Raw genomic sequence first — 13,702 nt, forward strand, 5'->3', positions numbered from 1 at the left:
CTAATAATGCCCTCTCCAAAAAGAATGAACGTTTTCAAAGGCTTAACTCATTTTATATTTAAAAAAACATTGAGACACTAAAGCCTACTTCAGATGCATGCTGGCGTATCTGACAATGGAAGCAACGAAATGCCACCTTATGGCCAAAAGAAACAACAGAGTATCTATGCTGATATTTAGCAAGGCGTTCCTTGCGTAGATCCAAAAAATCTATGGGAGGTTTGCAGAATGCAAAAACTTTTTTTTTTAATTTGCCTCTTCAAAACCTTGGTACGTCTTATACTCCGAAAAATACAATACTTCCTTAAAATGTCATATTCTTCCTACATGTGGAATGCATATTGGGGCAAGCTTGTTTGGAAGAAGATATACAGTATGTGTTTTTTAAAATTAAAGGAGAAAAATCAGTAACCTGTACTATTCTAATGACACTACTCTGATAGCTGAAAATGCAAATGATCTGCAAGCACTAGTAATGAAAGCACAGTGAAAAAATGGAAGTAAAATTAAAGACCAAATTAATGACAAAAGATACAGCAACCAGCCTTAGAATTGACAGTGTAGATACTGAAATGCTGAATAACTTGTACTTTTTAACATCAATTAGCAACAGTAAAATAATCAGCAATCAAGAAATATGTCACAGACCAGCACTTAGTAAAGTAGCAATGAAAAAAAGATATTCAGATGCCATATTCTGTGACATTATAGAAGCAAAAGCTGGATTTTGAAGAAGCAGCATAGAAAGAACATTGATATTTTGAAACTTTGGTACCTGATTTTCATTTTATATAACTTACATTTTCTGATACACAAGGGCTCTTAGAATTGAGAGATATACAGGGTCCAATTGCTCCAGATACCTTTATTTCTCTTGAAGTCTACATAGATTTCAAAATAAGAGAGAATAATACACAAAAGGTTGGTTAAAATTCACTTTAGTAATTTTACTGTAGCCTATAAAAGTGAAACTAAGTAGTTGTGCAGAACCAGTCAACCTTTGAAAAATATTGTCTATGATTTTGCTAAACAAATGGTTATGTTTCTTGCTCAAAACTATATTTTGCATTAAAAAATTTTCTAGTGTTTGTGCACTACTTTCTCATATTATTATACCAAAATTACTTGGTTTTCTTTAAATTTAAAATATTTATTTTCCTTTAGAGGAGTAATTGGTTACAGATGTTGGATGATCTCTGGGAGCAGGAATCTGGATTAGAATATTTCTATTGTCCTTTGAAGCCTTATAATTTACCAATTCAGCATTATATCAAATCATACTACGGATGTATAGAGGCCATGATTATAGAATTCTCACAGGTACTGGCCTGTAAATGTAACTGCACAGGAACATAAAATGCATTCACCAATTTATTTTGTGGGCTTGTAAGAAATAAAATTAATATAGTTTAGCCAAACAATAAGTGCAGAATCAGAGCTGCACAGTTAAAAGTTTACTTTGCGTCTTTAACCCAAGGACATCAGTCAGTGTTTTATTTCATTGTGAAAAGAAGCTGTTCAATTTAAAGAGCTTGTTTTCACAGTGAAATAAAGTACTTTAATCCAAGCTTTAAAAATTTAAGCTAAATGTTATTGCTAGCAATACTCTCCTTCCACAAAAGTCTGTTTAGCTCTGAGTGCACAGTAAGATTTTATGGGATAAGGACACGAGAACCTTATTTTTTTATAGAAAATGTCATTTCTTACCTTGATTTCTAAGGTACCTCCAAATCCCATCTTGAATTGCCCTTGTCCATCTTTTGTAAACACCCGCTGAAATGTTTGTTTGAACAAAGATGTATTGAAAGAATCTCCCATTACCATGTAACCTCTACAAAATAAATAAATAAATAAGACAGATATGAACAGTCCTAAAGAACAGTTACATTATCATTTATTGCTTTCAGAACCTGGTCTCCAACTACAACTGCACATATCTGCATCTGGAAAAACCGCTGCCCTTCTATATTTATTTATATTTTTTCATATTTGTGAATGTAATGTTTAAAAGTGGTCATCAGAAGTAAATAAATGTGGCATCTGTCATTTTACTTTATATATACCGACTTTTTAATATATAATTTATTCAAGAGCATACATAATCTATATTCTATAAAAACTCTGATTCCCATAACCTTTAATTGGGTGAAACAGTGCATCATAGTATAATTAATTTTTAGCACAGGGTCTCAAATTACAGAATAGCTAAATTACAAAATGCATTCAATATCCATGACCCATGACTTTCATGAAGTTGAAATTTAACAAATTTCATATGTAGAAGTATCATAAAACATTCTGATATAATACAAAACGTCATAAAAACATTTCTTGGTAAACTCCTGATATTGCTATATAGTTCAACATAGTCTTTCAAGACAAATATATCTCTGAATACTGTACCTCCCTGAATTTTTAAAAAATATTAGAAGTTCTATTGTTGTTGAAGGGATTGAGGAAACTAATAAGGAAACATCTCTAAAACAATGGCTCAGGGGATCATGGATTGTCTAGTGAAGAAATAAAATTCACCAGGCAGGTGAATAAAATTCATTTGAAGAGCAGCTGCAGATAGCACTAAATTTACAACTATTAATTCAGTGACCATTCAAAGCTATGAAGAAGCTGAATAAATGGATTTACAAATCATGCCTCAAGTTACTGTTGTTGCAGCAACTCTGTGGTCATGTGATCAAAATTCAATGTCTGCCTGATACATAGATTTAGGGAAAGAAATAAGTGGATGGTCCCAAATGAGTCAAGCAATACCCATACATCCTATTTAGCAATTTGAGCACATTTTAACCTAATAGGGCTACAAAATTAAATGATACAACTTAACTTTTGAGTAAATTAAAAAAAAATCATATTTATGAGGTCTATTCCTAAACATCAAAAGTTTTGGCTCGCATACTAACTCCATATGCTCAGATATGCAAGTCCAATTGGCAATTGGCTTTTCTTGAACAGTTTATTGAAATATTTCTTCAGTAAATTATATACTTTCATATAATACATACCCTGTGTGATTAGGACAACATTTCATCTCCAAAAGACCAGTTTGATCTAATGCGCAGGCATAGATGTCAATAACATGACCTGTTGTAGCAGCACGATTTGCAAGAGCTTCAAAATGCTATACAAAAAATATAATTTTTCCCAGTTACTTGAGTTTCTATAGCCATTCATTAACAGAAGGTATTCAGCTCTTTGACAAAATAAAAGGGTGTAATGCTTTACACCCTTTTAATCCTTCTCAGTATATTTTGATAGTATTGAATGCTGTATTTCTTTCCATGATTACATAAGATAAACAAAAATGTCAACAAAATGTTCAAAATTATATCTATTATGCATATTGTACAAACACAACTCATGAAATGTATTTTGATTATAAATTGATGTACTTATGCATTAGTATTAATTCAATTTTTTTAGTATACCATATGAAGCCTATAACTGTCACAATATTTCAAAGAATATTTTTAGAAAGATTGTAAACATTTTAAAGACTTTTTTAATTCTGAAAAATATATGTAAACTAAGGACCATTTTGGAATGTATCAAACACACCTTAGCTAACATAAATGAAAATCAGCATTTATTGAATCTCTTACCTTAGTACCTTTTTTAACATATTTGGCATTATCTTTTTCAATGTCATGCCAAGATCTTATAGGGAGCTTAAGTTCATCTCCCACAACCATCCCAGGCCCCTGGGTAGCCGGCCCACCAATAAACATCATTATGCGAGCACCAGTATTAGGGAAAGTACACTGCAGGATAATAAATACAAGAAACAAGTGAGCTTCCTGAAGCCATTCCATTGATATTTAGAACTGTTTATTTGTGTTCTAAAATAAATTGCATTATCAATTATTTATTTATTTATTTACGTATTAAATTTGCTGTCCATCTCACTGTCCAAATGAGATATGTAAATCTGATAAAGTAATTATTGCTCAAATTTTAATATATTTGATATTTATAAGAAAATGTTTCAGAAAATCATTTACCATCTTTAAAAAGAATTATCTTTTTAATTTAAATCAAACTCATATTAACTTAATTATTTTCCTATATCAGAGATAACTGTTACCTCTAGCAGTCCTACAGCTATAGAAAGAGCCACTCCAGAAGATCGCAAAGGTCTTTTCCCTTGGGGAACAGGCCAAGGATCTCGTTGCAGTTCACCCAAGAGATCTGTGAGATTCATGTCAATTTTCTGTACTGGTTGTAAGAATCTAGAAAGAATAAAAGGGAAACTATTTAAAAAAATCAACTGGGAGGTGAAATCCATCCTCACACAAGGAGAAATCCATTTCCATTTACCTACACTGTGTCCCACCCAAAATCTGTTTTAAAGAACGTTTTGACAATGAGTAAGAAGGTGAAAGGAAAGGAAAAGAATAATGCCAATGAGAGTAGTTCTAGCAAAAAAAAAAATTTTGGATTTCATTTTGGAAAATATGTACTATCCATGAGACTTCCAAGACTTTCAGCCATCCTGTTCCACATATGAACAGATGTGAGGCACTCTGGTTGAAGCTGGAATCTAGGGAGTAATTGGCTTGTTGCTGCTATACCAGACTCCCTGCTCCACAACAACATTCCTATCTGAGTTGCTAAATGCTTTCAGTGGACTGACAGTAAAGTCTCCAAGGTTTACAATTCTTGGAGTCTACAATCTGCTCTCATGTGGCATGGAAACAGGATCAACTCAGGAGTTCATAGTCACCATGATAACAATGGATATAACCCAAGTTATTCAAGAGATCAACACAGAACAGACCAAAATAATATATTGTTTTTTTAGTAGCCTAGACTGATCATTTTGGTTCTTAGCCAAAATAAATAAATAAAAATATGATTAATGCTGGTTCATAAGGGTTCAGCACTGATAAAGTTAATTATGAAAATACATAACAAAGCAGAACTTAGTGTAAAGCAATTTAGACAAAACTTTTTTAAAAATAAAAATTGATACCTGTTAGATGGTGGTGGCTGTTGTACCTGAGGACCACGACCCCCTTGTGATACATTGATTTTTGTAAGTCCTAGCATTTCCTGTGAACAATGTATAACAGGATAGTTATATATTTGGCAAATCACTCAAAATAACAACAATCCATATGAAATTGGCAGGAAGAATAACTTTGAAGAGAGGAAGAGCCATAATTAAGACATGGGTCAGATAAAAGAAATCTGAATTTGGGGCAAAAATATGATTTGAGGCATGATCTTCCCTAATTCTCATGAAGGTCTTCAAGATAGACCAAACTTAGGGATCAAAGACATGCAAGCCAATATAGTACCAGCGTTTTGGTAGGGTTTTAGTAACAGAATCTTGCAAGTCTGAAGGTGCTTTCCCCCCTTCCTCCTTTTTTTTCATGTGAATTAGAGAGGATAATATCGGAGATGCTTTCTGAAATTACATTTCTGCCCCAAATTCAAATTTCTTTTATCTGACCATTGCCTTGGTTGTAATTCTTCTTGGTCCTTGAGGTTATTGTTCATTATATCAAGTGCTTATTAAAAAAACATACAAGCATTATTGACTAAGAGAGCTGCCATCCATAACCCAATTTGGAATATCTTGAATTAAAAAATAAAAGTGTATTTTCCCTAGCTGCCCACTAATCTATAGTCTAGCCTTGTTTAAGGATGATACAGCTCTCCGCCTAAGCAGTTCATTGCTATGTTAATACCTCTATTTTGCTACCTTGAAGTTTATTATAGATTAGTAAGATTAGCTTTTTGTTTTCATTTTCAAGCAATTATCTGGCTTCCTTTTCTGAATCCTATTATGTTCCCTTATAATTAAGAATCAAGTTTGAGCATGAGTTTCTGACATATCTGTCCAAGGTTTCTCTTTCCATCTGCTTATACAATTCACTTATTAATGAGCTTTCAAGTCTCAAGAAGAAAAAGGATTCCTGAGAGGAGAAAAGCCCCACTAGATGGAGACTAATACACCCTCTTACTGCATGTATGTGTGTATAAAGTTATTGAAGTCATTACAATTTTTTAATAATCTTAAAGTGGAAGAGTATGAGTACTAATGGCAACTTTAAAGTTGCACATGATACACTGACAGTACTGGACAAGTAATTCAAACTTTATAACATTTCCCATGAGATTTAAGGATGCCATTTAAACATTTTTAAAATCAAAACTAAGTGAAAATCAGAAAATGCACATTTAATTCCTGAACTACAATACTTTGTTCACCACAGTAAACATTTTCTTCTTCTATTTACCAAGACACAATAGTCACAGAATAAGTGATCAAATTAAATATCAGATATCTACCTGAAGTTGCTTTGCAGATAGATCTTTTGTCCCTCTGAACACATAACTTTTGGAAATTCCTTCACAGCCAAGCTCGTGAACTTGCACCATTCTCCCAAAAGTAATAAGCCCTACCAAAGCAGTAGGAGGTAGGAGACTTAATGACATTTGCATGGATTCTTTCAAAGCTTGCAAATCTTCATCTTCCATACAAGTGTCAACAACATAAAGAAATATCAAAGGCATCTGAGTTCCACGCTTTAAGTAAAATGAAAAAACATTGTAATATTAATATTATTAATTCACAAAAGAATCATGACAAATTAGCATGTAATACAGATTGTCAATAGTGTTACTAGACTAATAATGCCAAACGAATTGTGCTTGTTATTCCTTTCACTAATCAAAACATTTAAGTGTTTGCTACTGCACTACAGGTAGTCCTCGACTTACAACCACAATTGAGCCCAAAATTTCTGTTAAGTGGAACATTTGTTAAGTGCATTTTGCTCCATTTTACGACCTTTCAAGCTACAGTTGTTAAGTGAATCACTGTTGTTAAATTAGTATCCTGGTTTTTAAGTGAAACTGGCTTTTCCACTGACTTTACTTGTCAGAGAATCGTAAAAGGTGATTTACATGATCCATAGCAAGTGTCATAAATGTGAACCAGTTGCCAAACATCTGGATTTTTGTCATATGACCATAGAGATGCTGCAAAGGTTGTAACTGTGAAAATTGGTCATAAGTCACTGCTATTGTAACTTTGATCGGTCACTAAATGAACTATTGTAAGTTAAGGAACTACCTGTCCTTTGTTAATAAACATTTCTGTGTTTATGTTGTTATACTATTCAATGTGTTAAGAACAAATGTGATAGGTAACATCTATAATGCTGAGCAAGCATCTATATGCTATCATATGAGAAATATCTATGTTGTTCTTACAAAACAAATCATACAGTTCTGTGATATACCACATCAAATTATGCCAAACAGTGAAAAACATAATTTTGATTTATTCCATTATATTAACAAATGCTAATGCATATTATTATTATATGCTGCCATACTGGTCATCACAACTTCTTCCTCTACTATTGTTAACTAGCTCAACACTCACTTCTAAATTTTTAATCATAATATTTACCTGTACAACATATTCAATACTAGAAAATTGCGGTAAAAGTTCTGCAGGCTGGTTCACCTCAGATATGCCAGCATATGTAGGAGGAAACTGAAAGGAAAATGACAGAAATGTTCATATAAGCCTAATACATCACATTCTGAATTTTATTACTATCCTTATTTCTATTTGTGCATCTTAATATTCATACCATATCATTCTACCTGAAATCTTTCAGACTTACCATTCCCCATTTAGCCTGGGAGGCACATCACAATAAGGAAAGTACTCAATTTATTTTTTGGGATTATTTTGATATTAATTAGAGTGGCCAAGGATTGGACACAACTGAATGGATGACAACAACAAATTACTATTTGTGTTCTTTGGTTTGTTCAGTGACCATTCAAAGTTAGAGTGTCATTGAACAAATGGTACTTACAACCAAATGAAGTTCTTACAACCTCCTTGAAGTTCTGGCCAATGCAGCACCCGCACAGTCACATGATCAATATTTGGCTTCTACATTTTTCATCACCTGCTCTTTGCCACAAACTCCTGCTACACGCCCCCCCTGCCACTACCCCCAGTTGACCTTCAGTCTTCTTCCTCCTCCTGCAGGGCCAGGATGCAGGAGCTGGGTGAGAGTGCAGCCCTGGGATATACACAGCAAGTGCAAAAGGATGGGCAGAGCCTTGTCAGCTGAAGGGAGCTTCCCAGGCCCTACAGGGGAAGAGGCAGCAGGATGGCAAAGGGAGGAACTCTCCATTGTTAGGCTACACAGGAGAGGCGCTGGCTCCCCCAAGGTGGAAACTGTGCAGGAAGTGCTGTTCAGGGTGGCAGCAGAACTGGAGGAAGTGGAGGGACAAGAGCTGAAAAAAATGCCCTGGAAGAACAGGTCTATGGGCTTCGGTGCACTGAAAGCTGCTAGTCCTTTGCAAGGCTTTGCAGAAGAAAGACTGAGCCAAGAGAGAACAGAGGGACTGCGCCTAGGTTGTTGACACTAGGTTCTTGCCTCCAATCTTTGTTGAAGCCTGGCAGGCCGGTTCTCCAGGAGTGTTTCCACACACTGCACCTCCAGGAAGTGCCTAGCCTTCAGCTTACTCCAATTCTGCTGTCTTCTTGAACACCACCTCCCTCACTGCCTCCACCTAAACTGTAGCTTTTCCTGCCTCACCTGGAAATGCAGCATGCCATGCCTTGCTGTCCCATCAGACAGGCTCAGCCAGCTCCCCTCAGCAGGCAAAGCTCTGTTGCAGGGCTTTACCCTTGCCCAGTGCCTGGGTCCCAAACCAGCAGCAAAAGGAACAAGATAATGAAGATCAACTGGAGAATAGGAATAAGACCAGAAAATGTAGGGTGGCAAAAATGACAGTGATGGAGATATGAACAGATGGGGAGAGTTGAAGAAGAAGCAAGCATGGTAGGCAGGAGATCCTTGCCAAATGATGGCATGGTCCTGGCTAACCACGGTTGAGACTATAGGAACTGCCATCACTAAAGGGTGGCTACATGGTGCTTTGCCTAGTTACCGTTTTGCTTAATGATGGCAATTCTAGTCCAATTATGGTCATTAAGTAAAGATTACCCATATACATCATCAGAAATATTAATTTACATTTGACATATAAAAAATTACTAATACAATTTTGCTTGTCAAAAAATGTAATCATTTTTCAACAAAGATAAGAAAATGACTTTTTTTCAGGATTTACAGTTCCTTTTTCTTTACTTACCCAACATTTGCTCTGTTAACTATTATTTCAGATTTAACATTAATTCATGTCTATATAACATCAAAATGATTTTTGGATCTTTATATTTTTACCATGCTATCACTATAATATCTGTAAGTTTAATAAAGCAAAAAACGTTAGAATAGCTAGGACAAATATAAATGTTGACTTACCTGATTTCTCTGATAACAAAAATTGCAAGCCCATAGTTTTGCTCGATAATCAACCTGGCTACAAACATAATATTAAATATTTCAATAAATTATGAGATAATGCAGTTTCAAGCTCAAATCTGAATATATATTACATACTTTCATCTCTAGTTTTTATTTAACAAAGCTTATTAAGTTTGACTCTTTGGATGCTCTATTTTAGCTCCATCTCTAGTTTTTGCTGGGCTGTCTAGGTTCACTGAAGAATCAGTTCTCATATTCTGTAGCATATTTATGCAATACTAATTCACTCATATACAATTGATAAAGAGAACAATGTTTGCATAGCATGATTTGCACTTAATTTTCTTGAGTTTCAATATGGCATCAATCAGAAATGGCAAATGAACAAAGCAAGCTATAACCACTTGAACACAATAGTTAGCTGCTTTATTCACTCTCTACTCAAATCAGTTACCACTTATATGGCATTTTATGTCTGTGGTAGCTCTCTTCTCAGTTTTGGAGTATTATTACAGCTGAGCTGTGCTTCTCCCTTCTCCAAATGGGTATACTAGTTGAAAAAAATATACCAAAGAAACAAGCCAATGATGCAATTGATTTTCATTGGAAAACACGCCATCACAAACCGATATGTCAAGGAAGGAAGCATAAGCTCCAGGATTCAAAGGTGTTAAGGAGAGATTGACTATAATGCTTAAACCAGCAAACTGAAACTGAAGCCTGATATTTTTTATCATGCAACCAATTACCAAAGCTCAAAATCATTGGTGTCCATATGAGACACAGTAAAAGGGGGTAAAAGGTAGAGCAGACCTTAGTTAAATTTCTATTCAACACATCTGATATGTAAGTTGAAGAAAGCAAAATCAAAGTGTTTGTAAGAGCAAAAATGTGGATTTTATTAATCTAATTGTTTTGGACAATACAGGTAGTCCTCAACTTATGACAATTGAGCTGAAACTTTGTTACTAAGCAACACAGTTAAATGAATTTTGACCCATTTACAACTTTTCTTACCACAGTTGTTAAGTGAATCGCTGCAGTTGTTAAGTTAGTAACACAGTTGCAAAGTAAATCTGGCTTCCCCATTGACCCTGCTTGTCAGAAGGTCATAAATAGTGATCACATGACCCCCAGGACACTGCAACCATCATAAATGTGAACTAGTTGCCAAGCGTCTGAATTGTGATCACTTGACTATGGGGATGCTGCAATGGTCCTAAGCGTGAAAAATGGTCATGTCACTTTTTTCAGTGCCTTTGTAACTTCGGTCACTAACCAAATAGTTGTATGGTGGGTTGCTACCGGTTCAGCCTGGTTCGGCTGAACCGGTAGTGGTATTTTGGCCTGGGTCACAGAATCGGCAGCGACCCAAGCTAGCCATGCCCCCAAACTGGTTCCCCGGTTGCTACTGCCATTGCTGGCATGTTGTTTAGTAGTGCTAAAAATGTTTAGCACTACTTTAGTAAACAACTAAACATGTTGTTTAGTAGTTCAATTTACACTGAACTGTGCACACACACTCGAAGCAAACTGGTAATAAAACCGGGAGCAACCCCTCTCTGGTTGTAAGTCAAGGACTACCTGTATACCAAATCATCCATTACTGAGCTCTCACCAAAAATTAAAATCCTATTTTTATTTCCTAATACAGCAATACTCTTCCAACCTCTCAATCAGAGAATTATTGCTATCAATAGAAGAGAATATATTACTCAGGGCTAAATTATGGAGTCCTTGGGGATCTGCTTCTGTGTTTGGTTGTTTCTTGCAGTATGTTTCATTATCCAGCTATGTTAAGTAATCGGTGCTAGTGAAGGGAGAGGCTGCCACCTATGCATCTACTATAGTTTGCTCTGCCAGTGCTGGTGGAGGTGAAGTCAAACGTAAAATAATACTCCAATCAAGGAGCTACCAAGGAGAGTGCGACAGTTTGTTAACTTTATACATTTAACTTTATACATTGTTATATAAGGTGGATATCATAGTTACTGAGGATAAAAATGCACAGTTCCTCAATTTTTGCAGCAATTTAACATAAAGAATGCAATTTGTATTATTCTGTAAGCTCAAAATGTAGTTAAAACATTATCATAGTGCTTGGTGGCCCTTCTGGTTTTATGTAAGATTTGAAAGGTGTTGCCCACATAAGAGTTTTTCAAATAAAAGCAAACTGTATTGCTCTCACTCAGCAGGTTGTGTTTGACAACGTGGAGGAAGAGGACTTAGAGGAGCTGTTTCAATCTCATGCAAAGTTATTTTCAACAAAAGATCTGTAACAACTTATTGATGAGGGCCAAGTAAGTCACTGTCCAGCAAGCCACCAAAAAAAAGCATTCTGCTTCACTTCTAATTGCATTTGGGAAGAACTTGCAATGGTTAGAAGACAGTGCAGAAGGGAGAATAGCAGTCCATGCATTTTAATCTTATTTAAAGCCATATAAGCACCTATGTGACCATATTCATCTAAATCCTGCATCTGTTCTTCTGCTACTCATCATCGTGAGCCTTTTCTTCCATTGTGTTCGTAACTCTTCAGCCTCAACTCATGTTTTATCCCTCAAGCTGTTTTCACTTATTTTCAAAATGAGTCTAAATTTGGATTACTTAAGAATTTAATATGTTTTTCAACCACTTTAATAGGATTATTGTGTTTAGTAATATTTGGATTGAGAATGTGTTGTCATTCTGCCCCAACCCCATTTTTTTCTATAAGCTGTTATTCACATTGCATAACAGTGCATAGCACCTGGGTTTCTAGGAAACAGCTATAATGCTATACAAAGACTGACTGCTCATAATTAGTAAAACTGGGACAAGGCAATCTTTTAATCACAAGACTAATAACATGCCAGCAAAAACCACAATATTTATTGGAATTACCATAACGGATTTAGAACAGCACGGCAGGTAGTGCGACTACAAAGAACTGGCTCATACTGAATGGGAGGCAAATCAGGACGCTCTTTTAGTGGTGTGAACAGAGAAGCAACTGGAACCACCATTCTTGTGGCTTCAAGACGACTGGAAGGCCACACATTCCAGCTGAATCTAACACCATCTCTATCTTCATTTTGCTGAATGAACTCCAGGAAGGTTGTCATTATGAAGCTCTTGTATCTGTAGCAAAAATATATATTGAATTTAACCATGCAAGTTCTTGAAGATAGATTAAAAGCAATGCAATACTTTTAGGGCAGGGATCAGTAGTGGGATTCCAATAATTTAACAACCAGTTCTCTGCTCTAATCATTTCTTCCAACAACCAGTTCACCAAACTGCTCAGAAAGTTAACAACCGGTTCTCCCGAAGTGGTGTGAACTGGCTGAATCCCACCACTGGCAGGGATCCTCATGGCCTATTCAGAATTGGGCTCCATGAGGGGCTGGCCGGAATGCGTGCACTCATAGCTTAACTTGTGTGAGGAGGCCTGCCACTCATGCAAGGGCAGCATGTGCATGATTGGCAGCCCACCACTTGCACAAGAGCTGCATTACACACTGGCCCACCACTCCCACAACCCAGTTCCCCACTTCTCCTCCCCCCCAGTCGAGCTGCAAAGCCACAAATGTTGGTGACCTCTATGTTTAGGGAATTCATGTACATTCATTACCAGTCATCTGGAAACCATGAAAATTCCTGTCTATCCATAAAATTATAGAAGGAAAATGAATAACAATTAGGAATCTCTGTTCTCTTTAGTAACTATTTCACTGCTTAATGAAATGTAAATTTGGAAATTTCCAAATGAGATTTCCATATCTCAGATGGATTACTGTAATGTGCTCTACATTGGGTTACCTTTTAATAGTATTCAGAAGCTGCACCTGGTGCAGAATGCAGTAGCATGGCACACTCCTGGATGCTTCTAGAGCCATACATATAATAGCATTACTGCGCAAGGTGCTTTGGTTGCCAGTTTGCTTCTGGATCGAATTCAAGCTGTTGATCATTATCTTTAAGCCCTACAAGGCATGGGTGTAGGGGAGGGGTATAAAACTTGATCCCGTCATGGGCCACGTCAGGATTTTGTTTGCCCTTGGGGGGAAGAATGGGCATGGCCTGGTCATCACGGCTGACTGGGTAGGCATGGCTGGGACCAGGGCAGCAGGGGCCGATCCCTTGTCGGGTCCTGGATGGCCCATGGGCAAACTCCGTAGCCTATCACGGGCTGGATCCAGCTCATTGGCCACCCCAGGTCTAGGGTATCTGAGATGCTGTCTCTCCCCAACTTGTGCCAGTGGCAGAGGCCTGCTATGGATCCCATCTGCTAAAGAATCAAGGAATCAGTCTGCAGGTGGATCAAGAAGAGCCTTTTTCTGCTGAGGCCCCAATATTCTCCCACTGGTGGCAAGAACTGTTTCCTCCCTTTT

General features: G+C 36.4%; 1 protein-coding gene across 1 annotated transcript in view; it reads right to left on the bottom strand.

Annotated features, from left to right (window-relative positions):
* SEC23A (Sec23 homolog A, COPII coat complex component) overlaps window positions 1–13,702 on the bottom strand; it is a 28,866-nt gene that overhangs the window by 10,730 nt on the left and 4,434 nt on the right. Inside the window, 10 exon segments of the mRNA XM_032231082.1 lie at window positions 801–881; window positions 1,708–1,831; window positions 3,021–3,136; window positions 3,618–3,776; window positions 4,100–4,244; window positions 4,988–5,067; window positions 6,313–6,549; window positions 7,442–7,528; window positions 9,327–9,384; window positions 12,213–12,449. Of these exon segments, the coding sequence (XP_032086973.1) occupies window positions 801–881; window positions 1,708–1,831; window positions 3,021–3,136; window positions 3,618–3,776; window positions 4,100–4,244; window positions 4,988–5,067; window positions 6,313–6,549; window positions 7,442–7,528; window positions 9,327–9,384; window positions 12,213–12,433 (1,308 nt within the window). The 5' untranslated portion in view covers window positions 12,434–12,449.

Source organism: Thamnophis elegans, chromosome 1, assembly GCF_009769535.1.
Source record: "Thamnophis elegans isolate rThaEle1 chromosome 1, rThaEle1.pri, whole genome shotgun sequence".
Lineage (NCBI taxonomy): Eukaryota > Metazoa > Chordata > Lepidosauria > Squamata > Colubridae > Thamnophis > Thamnophis elegans.